The sequence below is a fragment of the Channa argus genome, chromosome 15, assembly GCF_033026475.1.
Source record: "Channa argus isolate prfri chromosome 15, Channa argus male v1.0, whole genome shotgun sequence".
NCBI classification, from domain to species: Eukaryota; Metazoa; Chordata; class Actinopteri; order Anabantiformes; family Channidae; genus Channa; species Channa argus.
Window position 1 is genome coordinate 939,351 of NC_090211.1, and position 10,113 is coordinate 949,463.

A 10,113-nucleotide genomic window follows, 5' to 3' on the forward strand; every position below is an offset into this window, starting at 1 on the left:
AGAAATACATCAAATTTTCTTTCTAGCAAGGGCCAAGCAGCCTTAAAGGATAAGTTTCAGGATATGGCAGGAACAAGTGGCATTGAAATGTTGGATTACAACATAATAAGTTTGTTTCTCAGCCATCACACAGCTGCCACTGATTGAGACAGAGGACAAACCGTTATGAAAAAACAAAACATCTTTATTGTCCAAAGCAGACAGAAGTAGATCAGTCATGACAGTGACATTCCAAAGGAAACCAATATACATGCAACAGGACAACACAAGCTAACCTAATTACAGAGACAAGCTAGAAAAACTAATTAGCAAACCCAGATGCAGCTAATTCAATCCCTATGGTCAATGGGCAAAATAAAGCATTCTGAGTGCAGGATATTTGACTCTATGCCAATGTTTACAATGGAGAAAGAAGAACATCCCAAAGCCAGACCATATCAAAAATAACTGTATTTTTGATTTTGTAAAATCATACAATAGTACGATGAGATACCAGAGATACCATAACAACATCAGCAATCAAGACAACTACAATACAATAGGAAACAAGTATTTTCACAATTAAAACTCCTTTGTCAGTTATCAAATCTCCAACAGCAGAAGGCCACACAAAGCAAACAGCTCAAAGATGTGGGATTTAAAGTAGCGAATCCAGGTCTGCTAATAGAGGAAGCTACTAGTCTAACTTTAATACAGTATACATAGAAATGAGCACTGCCGGGCTACATTCAACACTTAAACTGTTAGTGAACACTATGCTGCAGAGAAAACACTGGAGGGAGACTTGATATAAAGTGATCATGTAAAATGCACTGAATGTATAAGTTCTATATGAGTTATTCTGCAAATATCGAAACATGTTAAAAAGACACCACTTTCAAACAAGATGAGCCATCGATTACTTTTAACATTCGGAATCATTACGTCTTGAGTGTTGCCCGGCCAATGCAAACTAAAATAATACAGCCTAGAAAATACACATAGCTCTCTGTATGTGCATGAGTGTGTGAACTTTAAAAAACAAAAAGGTGTAGAGATAATTATTTAGCATACTTTCAATCATGTCATCAGTTAGACACAGCTGTTTGGTATGGAACACATATCTACATGAATGACAAAATCTCAGTCACAGCAGGTGAGCAACCAGTTACCTTTTCATCGTCCAAACTAGCTTGTTGCCAGGTTTTTGTGCCAATTTAATGTATAAGATGCAGCCAACGGTTCGTAAACATACTGCTGGTCAGTGTTTCAGTCCTTTAGACCCGACTTTGTGTTGTAATCCACACCTAGTCCCAACACTCCTGATCAAACCTGTTCTCATGATTGAAGCTCGTCACTGCAGCTCAACTGTTGTCCAAAACTATACTCCGACCTAGTAAATAAAACCACACAAGCCAATTCCTGTGAATTAAATTCAAATAGTACTGAAATTCATGAATAATAAAATAATAATAATAATAAAAAAAATAATAATAATAATTTAAAAAACACATTTAATCCATACCAAGCAAAAATATACTCAACAGGATAAATTACAGTTAAAAAGTTGTGTCACTACTCCCTGGGTAACAATTTATAAAATAGTGACTAAAAACATCTTTGGCATTTCTGTACTTTAATTTATTGCCATTAATTGACTTGACAAAAACCAATACTGATACATTTACTACAATGTAGCATTAGGGGGCCGATGTATCAATTCAGATTTTTTTGCTTGCTTTTGAAAAACGCTACATAAAACAATCACCTCCTGTTTTTGGAATCCCAGAAGCAATCAATTTAAAAAAAAAAAAAAAAAAAAAAAAAAGTGTTTGTACTTAACCAATTATCAGGTGGTTCTCAACACTTTTCCTTTCTACACTTGGGAGAGATTTAGGCAGGAGTTTAGTTTTGACATAAGCCTTCCCGTCTTAACATGAGCCAAAACAATGCAACTGGTATATTAGACTAGGTAACTGCTGAACACTGTGAGGCAGTGAGGCCATCACACTGTGGAGATGACAAACAGCTGGATGCTGGGCTGACTCTAGCTGTTTTAACACTAGCAGCCAATCAGCCTTAGAGTCTCTCAAACACACACACACACACACACACACTTCACGTGGCTTGAAAAGTTTGGGAATCAAACCAGCCGCAGCTGCCAGGGAATGACCTGTAACACTTATTCATCATCTCTGTATTGTATCATTGTTCTTTAGCACTGTCTTCAGGTGGTGAAGTAGCTTCCTGTTAATACTGTGGCTTAATCAAATAACAGAAATGGCCAATGAATACATACGACTTCCTCATTCCAGACATTAGTTCTTGACCAAACACTGTAATTGGCAATTTACATGTTGATGTCTAGAAAACGCATATTTGTGTCACATGAAATATGGCACAGAAAGAGCAGAAAGTTTGCCTCTGAAACCTTCACTAACAGTTTGATGAATAACAGACTTCTTCAAAAAGGAAGCAAATAACAAGCTGCAGCATCGCCATGGAAAAGCGTCAGGCATTTTAAAAACCAGAGTAGCACACAGTGGCTGGCTGGTTGGCTGCCATTGCAGCTGGTAGCACAGGTAAAGGCTGATGTCATCGACTGGTAGTCATTCATGTAGACTGCATCCCCTCCTTACCAAAATCGTCCATGTTGGAGTTAAAAGTACAGTCACCATTAGGTGTTTGAGAATAATAAAATGAAGGAACAGCATTATGTCAGCAATAATGAGAACCCGGGTGGCACAAAGAGAACAGATAGTGAAAGGGACAAATTGTTTCTGTCCACTCCTCCATCATATACCTCACGTCACCTCTTTCCCATTCAAAAGAAGTTCCCCCCGATGTATCCTCACTGTCTCTGGCCAAACGTCTTATTAACACACCTTTAAAAACAACTTCTTCAAACAGTAACGGTGATTGGCAGGAGAGACAAACTTGCCAGCTGCAGCCAAGCACCCATGCACATTTTAAAGAGGTAACTTGATAGCTTTGCATTACATTCCTGATTTTCCACCAGGCGCATTTCACAAAGTCAAGTAAACAGAGACTTTAGTAATTTCACCGTCTTCAGTTCAATGCAGGAATACTGGGAGAACAAAGGCACCAACTCCCATCAAGTATCATGTACTTGGTAAAGGAAATACATGTAAATGAGAAGAACTGTCAACATACCTCTTTAAAAAACAAACTATTTCAGTCAAGACACAGGTGGGAGCATCTTTTGAGGGACGCACAGGCCCATTTCCTCCCAGGGCAGGAAAACAAACTTCATACTTTCTCTGTCAGCTACATTGGCAGTTCAATTTCAGTGCTTTGGGATGTTTTTGTTCCACTTTTGCTGCCAAAGTGGCTGCTAGACTTAACGAACCTGGGCAACAGTTCACAGGGTTTGTAGTTGATTTCCTGCCCTGAACTTCCTTTTACACCTTGCACTGGTGCCTCCTCATCTAGTCCTTTTTCTCCTCCTCTTTTTTCTCCTCCTCTTCTGTGGGGTAAGAGTGCCAGGTCAGGCGCTCCTCGTAGAAAGAGATGACCACCTGGGGGCATTTGACATTAGCCTCTTTGGCTGGAACGAGATCAGCCTCATCCGAGTTCTTCCTGTTAATTCAAATTGAAGAAACATAAACAGTGAAAAAAAAGTTATGAACAACATGGCAGATAACAGAGGCATTGGTAACGTGGATCGGCACTACAGACAGCGTTCACCCATTCAGAACCATCTTCAACAATTTTTAGAAGCATGAACTGCGGGAATGTGGCTAGTTATGTAATCATGAAGTAGCTTTATATTATGCTGCTCTTTAAGCACTAATCAATGATGTTAATGATTAAACACATTTTAAAAGTTAAGATTTGCTTAACTTGCTAAGTCACACTGTATCCTGCACTCTGTCATCTTCTCTCCCCCTCCCACATACACACACACACACTAGTCGTGGACAACTCTTCAAATAGGTCATCGGCACATATAATGGAGCTTTCCAAGCAAGTTTAGCTAAAGAAATGTTACAACAGAGCTGGGTTAAGGTTACCTTTTGTTTGTAATTCTTTCACTCCAACATATTATGTTGTTCCTCAATCCACTTTAATATTGAAAGAAGGGCTTGCACAGAGGAGGTGCAAAGACCATTTGAACAAGAGTTATTTGGAATATCAATATTCTAATTATAAGGAAACATAAACGGGAAAGCTGTTTAGTCCATCCAGTGAGATTCACTGCTTCAGAATATTTTTGGATTTCAACAAGTGCTGCTGGTTGAAAGAGAAAAACATGCTCAAAGTTAGTGTGATTAAGGCCTTTAAAGCAGAAAAATGTATTTTTCCCCTGTTTTAAGAAGCAAGATTATAATTTTAAACATTAGCATTGGTGCAGAATTTCATTATCAGTAGTATCAGTACCTATTAGGTTTTTCAGACAGACATGCAAAAGTAAAAATTCTTAATACATAAATGTTCTGCACTTATATAGTGGTTTTCTACCTATTGGCACTGAAAACGCTTTACACTGCTTCTTATTTACCCATTCGCATGCACACAGAAACACAAACACACACACACAACAATGGGGGAGCTGCTATGCAGCTGGCGAACGTTCACCAGGAGCAACTAAGTTGGGGTTCAGTGTCTTGCTTAAGGACACTTCAACATGTAATAGGAGGAGCCGGGGATTGAACCAACAACTGTGAGATTGGTGGACAACCGCTCCACCTTCCTGCGCCACAGTCGCCCCAAACTTCCTCTTTTTTCCTTCTTTACAAGACAGACCAAAAATTATAATGAATGTTTAAAGCCCCCATTACACACCTTTAACCCAGTGCTTCCCATTTCATTAGTTTTAAACTCCAATTATACTACTTTTAGTTTCAGGGTTGATCGTCTGACAATCAGAACCAAAAGATCAGCACTAAGCTTTAGGATACAAAGAAAGCGGCCATCAAACTTCATAGCCATTATTCTTACAACTGCGACTACAGATAAGCAGGACATTGTGTCCCATACACACTGTCAAGCTAACAGCCACGCGAGCTGCTTGCCAATGCATCACCGCTAAAGAGATCTCAGTTTACAAACTGAGGGTGAAGACTTACCACTTCATGAGGAACATCAGCTCTCCACTTGAGTCTGTTGCACCGATGATCCTCTCTGGCTGTAGGCCTCTGCCAAAACCTCTAGCTTTCTCACCCTGAAGAGAGGTGCACCAATCATATCACACGTAATCAAAGAGGAAAAACAGACTGGGTGAGGAACAGGGGTACAAAAAGGTGACTGTGACTGAACAAAGGAGAGATAATATAAGGAACTAGCAGGTTAACACATGGCAACATTAAGAAGAGACGGTAGCCAGTAGGACCTCTCTCTAATGGTAAAGACTGAATTGCCCAGATAGTACTAGGTAGTTAGTTAAAAGATTTGGATAACTCAGGATTATATTTCAGCTGCTTCAGTTTGCCAATAAGCATGCAGCATTAGACAATCACTGAAAATATGCATATTTTGTTCTTTGCATTCTAATATATTATTAGTTGATCAGGCGGTACAGCAGTTATCTGGTAATCTGAAGGTCCCCAGTTTAATTCCGGCTTTTACATTTTTTTTTTTTTAATTTTACTGTTTGTTTTTTACTGGTATGAAAAACTATAGTTCAGGAATCTGTATCAAAATCAAGGCATCACTACTACTGTGGAAAGACTTTAAACAAAAGCCAGCCCTACTCCAAAGCAAACTAATTCGCTCACCTCCTCCTTCTTCCTTTTGCTTCCACGCTCTTCTGACTCTCCCGAGCCCTCACTCACAGCTTTCCTCTTGCTCTCCTTCTTCTTCTCCTCCCTCTCTTTTTGTTTCGACATGTATTCCGCAATAAGGTCAGGGCAGTCCAGGTTCTCCTCTGGCTCCCACGTGTTATCCTCACTGGGAAAGTTGAGCGCACATCAACAGACACATAAAAAGCTGATGTTTAAGTTGAACCTCCATCTTTTTGAATAACCACATTGTAGTGTTTCTTTATTGTCCAAATTCTAAACTTTTAATTGTGAGGGCATGAGTCGCTGTTGAACCATAAACTAAATTTATGAGAGACGAAAAAGAAAAAGTCGAGCCGATAACACCACTAAGATTTGGGATCTCACACATGGTACTGACACAAAACTGACTGCTACACAGTAGACACAGGCAAGTACTCACTCTGAGAACCCCTTCCATTTCAGCAGAAACTCCACTTTCCCCTTAACCACTCGACGGTCTAAAACTTTTTCCACCACATACTCCTCCTCTTCTTCCTCCTCTGCTCCTGCTGCTGCCGCCGCCGGTGCTGCCGTTGCTGCTGCGGGCTGCTCCTCCTCCTCAGCCTTTTTGCCCTTCTTTCCCACTACAGTCGCCAGCTTGATGTCTGTTCAGGGCGCTTCTGGTGGACACATGCAGGAACAGGTAAGAGTTGAGGAAATAGCAATTTTGCATGGTGTAGTATTAAAATTATCTGTTGGAATGATAAAAAATTAGAGGGCTGATACAATGATACAAAACTTTTAACCCCATGTGAAGTGACTAATAAAAGTTAAGCCTAACTGAAGTCTGACGTCCTTAACTGGTAATCAATCAGACCAGAAACCGGCCAATCAGGTTGTAAACCCGCATGTACAACAATATGCACTAAAACCCCCCCCAAAAATGTAGTACCCGCAAAATCCCCCTAAAGTCACAAGTTATATCAAATATAACAATTAAAAGGCGAATAAACAGGACTGAGGAGTGTTGCTTGCTTTTATGCCACCTGCCCTTCATGCAAGAAGAGAACACAAAGTAATTTCACTTGGCCGATACCCAAACATACAAATTCAAAGATAAATAGGTATTTGGACAACTACAGTTTATTTTATTTAAAATACAAAACATAATTAAGAGGTGATAGTATATAACCTCTACTCTTCAATATTCCATCCATTATCTGTAACATCTTATCCTATTCAGGGTTATAGGGGCTGAATGGAGGGGTATGCCGGGGGCTCGTAATATGGCAATATCCCACACGTTGTGGATGTCGTTTATGAACTTTGGCAGTTTTCAGGTTTTGGCGGAGTTGACACAGATCATGTTTCGTAGATTCTCCTCACATCTAACCAATTGTGTTTGTTTCAATTTACTAGTTCACATATTGGTGGAATTTACAAATCATTTTATTGTTGTGCAGTGTGTTTTGTTATTAGAGAAACTTGATTACTACTCATTAACAGTGGGGGGCTGCAGTTGGGAGAGCAGTTGTCCATAAACCACAGGGTCAGTGGTTTGACTCCCAGTCCCCTTGGTCAAGACACTGAACCCCACAGTTTTCCCTAAAGCCTTTTAGTTGCTTGTAAGTCGCATTAAAAAAGCATCTGCTGAATGACTCATTTATACTGCTGTGGCAGTTTGCAATAAAATAACCTACTAAAGGTAAAAGTTAATTTTTCAACTGCAACAGAGTTTAGTTGGATCCACCTTATTAAGATTTAATGAAGTTGTGGTAAAGTTCGTAAACAAGGTTAGGACGGCATCAAATGAAAAATAAAATGACCTGGCCTCCGGTTTACCTGAAATGAGAGATTGTGGACACTAAGATGAAACATACTGCACGCGGCTCTACAGGGAAATATGATTTTAACCAATTTGTGGCGGGCTGACATATTTCACTTGTAGGATCAGGCAACTGTATAACACATTACACCTGCCTGATTACAGAGTTTACGACCCCTGGGGAAGCATTAATGTCAAACCCCAACAACCACATCTTTTTCCAAAAACATCCTTACACACAGAATAACAGGATTCAATGGCAGTTGTTAACAACTGAATAATATTGTTAATGACTGTCAGCTTAATATGTCTTAACGTAAAAAGACATACTTAGGCATTTAACCTGAAAAGGATTCTGGATGTGGACTGTGCTACAGCAAAGCTCAACCAGGATACATTTTTTTGATGCATGTTTTTTTCTTTTTAACCACAACCTATGCAATTGTGCCAAAACATTTTACTTAGTGTAAGTCGACATATCATAGCCAAATCTTTTCAAATCCCAAAGAGTGTAATTTTTCTATTTCACTCAACTTAAAACAAACTTGTGAAACAACATAAAATGAACCATTTCCCACCTTAAACGTGTTTCCCCCCCCATTAACTAACTGAACCTAAACCTTTGAAATGACTGTCTCTGACAATTATGGTGTGTATGTCCACTTTAGCACCAGTGTACATTTCATTAGTGACAATAATGACAAAACGTGTTTGCTTATGTTTCATACAGAGAACAAATGATTATGTGTGACATGGATAAACAAAGTAATTACAAGGTTAATGCCATGTCTTTTTCAATCAACTGCATTCATTTTTTCATTTAAAGAACAGAGGTGATTAGTAAAATTAGGAAACAAAAGTGTGTAACAAAACTCCTGTAGGGTCATTCAAGAGGACAATACCCAACATCACACAGTCACTGGTTCCAACAGCCAACTAGCAAGAGACTTAAAAGTAATACTTGCTCTAGATTTGTTGGGACAGCTAACATCTCATCTGTTCTAGTGCAAACGCAGTGCAAGCGACAAATTCAGAAAGCAACCGAGAAAAATAGAAAGCAGCCATTTCAAATTGCAGTCTCTGCATTTATCACAAACGTTGGCCCACTTCTGAACAAAGCAGTCACCTCACACTTTTTTAATATTAATGTTTAGATGAACATTACACATGAACACGACTGAGAGGTTTCCGACATCATCTCCTGCTGCAGTATTTTGCAGTAAGAGCTTTTTCATCCTGACTGTTGTTGCCATTCGCCACGTGCCGTGAATCACATCGTATCCGTGTTCACGCGTGGGGTGTGAGGCCACTTCACTTTCACGAAGCTCTTTTCCTAAAAACCAAGCTGCTGAAAAGAAAACGCCGCAGGCTACACACTTATGAACTAATGCTTGTTACATCTCAGTATCTTTCCGTGTCCACACGTTCACGATTTTAACATGTTTAAAACTGTAGTGTGTCAATCATGGGACTAACATTTATACTTTTGGATGCGTTTGTGTGTCTGTGTAAATAAGTGACATCGAGTCTTACCACACTGTGGACTGGGGGACTTTTTATAAACACGATTATATTACATCGCAATTATGACAGTTTGTAACAGTCAGCAATAACAATATGCTTTTGTTATGTCGAAGACTGTTCTCTGTCCACACGTGCTCCCCTCTACTTACCATAACAAGTCATCTATGCTTCGACAATTAACTACCTCGCGCGTTGCCTAAAGTTTCTAGTCGGAGATAAACGCCGTTTGGAGGGAAAACACGCCTGGACAATACGCGGTGAGAGCGAACAATGCCAGTCCGTCCGATCCATGCTGTGTTTCAGAGGAAAAGCACTGAAACCAGGTGCGCACTGTTTGCACAAGCCGGACCGTCGCGTGCCTCATTAAACAGCCCACGAATGCCGAGCTAATTCTGCCCCTTTCCGAGTAGCTTAGCTCACATTTCCACGGTGTTCTGCCATTACCCAGGTAAAACCTGAGCAATGAGACGAGTCAGGCGGCCTCCCCCTGCAGCCGAAGGGCAACATGGCTGATGGGTTCTCTCTAAACAGCCTGCTAACGTAAGTCTTACCTTTCCAGAGAACGATTCCGCGCGCTTGTATAGCTCGCACTAGGCCCGAGTGAAAGCACAGAGCTCTGACCGCGTTCTGCAATCACAGACGGGCCAAATAGGAACTTGCTGCGATGAGGAGCAGTCCACGTGCTTGGCGGCGTGATTTGGATGACTTTTCCTCAATTTGGTTTTACTGGTAAACCACACAATAGCCTCAGCGTCGCTAACAACCAGCGCTGAACCAGTTCTGCCCGCCAACAGACAGGATGCTCTTCTTTTGCTTCACACACACTGAACGCAGCCATGGCGGAGTCGGACTGCTGCCTCCTTCCGTTTGGAGGTTGGAGCTGCGCGGATGGAGACGGTATCATTCTATAGCTTTATCCCCTGTAGCATCCACACAGAGAAGGCTCATGTTTTACAGTCTCCATCAGTCCAAATCCAAGGGAATGGTCAGGGGCGCGTGCCAAGGACCAACATCATATTTTCCCCCCTGGTCCCCAGACAGCACAGACCCCCCCCCCAGCCC

General features: G+C 40.7%; 1 protein-coding gene across 2 annotated transcripts; it reads right to left on the bottom strand.

Annotated features, from left to right (window-relative positions):
- Positions 1 to 163: 163 nt before the first annotated feature.
- Positions 164 to 9,865, bottom strand: cbx1a (chromobox homolog 1a (HP1 beta homolog Drosophila)). 2 transcript variants are annotated; one of them, XR_010910751.1, is made up of 6 exons: positions 9,603 to 9,865; positions 6,163 to 6,382; positions 5,718 to 5,889; positions 5,070 to 5,164; positions 3,350 to 3,579; positions 164 to 1,372 (listed from the first exon to the last, which is right to left on the bottom strand). XR_010910751.1 is itself a non-coding variant. In XM_067476279.1 (5 exons), the coding sequence occupies exons 3-5, from the start codon at positions 5,826 to 5,828 to the stop codon at positions 3,429 to 3,431; spliced, it is 357 nt and encodes a 118-aa protein (XP_067332380.1). In that variant the 5' UTR covers positions 5,829 to 5,889; positions 6,163 to 6,382; positions 9,603 to 9,865; the 3' UTR covers positions 164 to 3,428. The 2 variants fall into 2 exon arrangements, 1 of the variants encoding a protein (XP_067332380.1); XM_067476279.1 differs by having other exon boundaries at positions 164 to 3,579.
- Positions 9,866 to 10,113: the final 248 nt, after the last annotated feature.

What these genes read in the sequence shown, in the direction of transcription:
- cbx1a (XM_067476279.1), bottom strand. Translation starts at nt 5,828, where the DNA reads ATGTCGAAACAAAAAGAGAGGGAGGAGAAGAAGAAGGAGAGCAAGAGG. An exon ending in GCAAAAGGAAGAAGGAGGAG is followed by an intron (nt 5,165 to 5,717) that starts GTGAGCGAATTA and finishes ACCTCTCTTCAG; the next exon opens with GGTGAGAAAGCTAGAGGTTT. An exon ending in CTGATGTTCCTCATGAAGTG is followed by an intron (nt 3,580 to 5,069) that starts GTAAGTCTTCAC and finishes TTGAATTAACAG; the next exon opens with GAAGAACTCGGATGAGGCTG.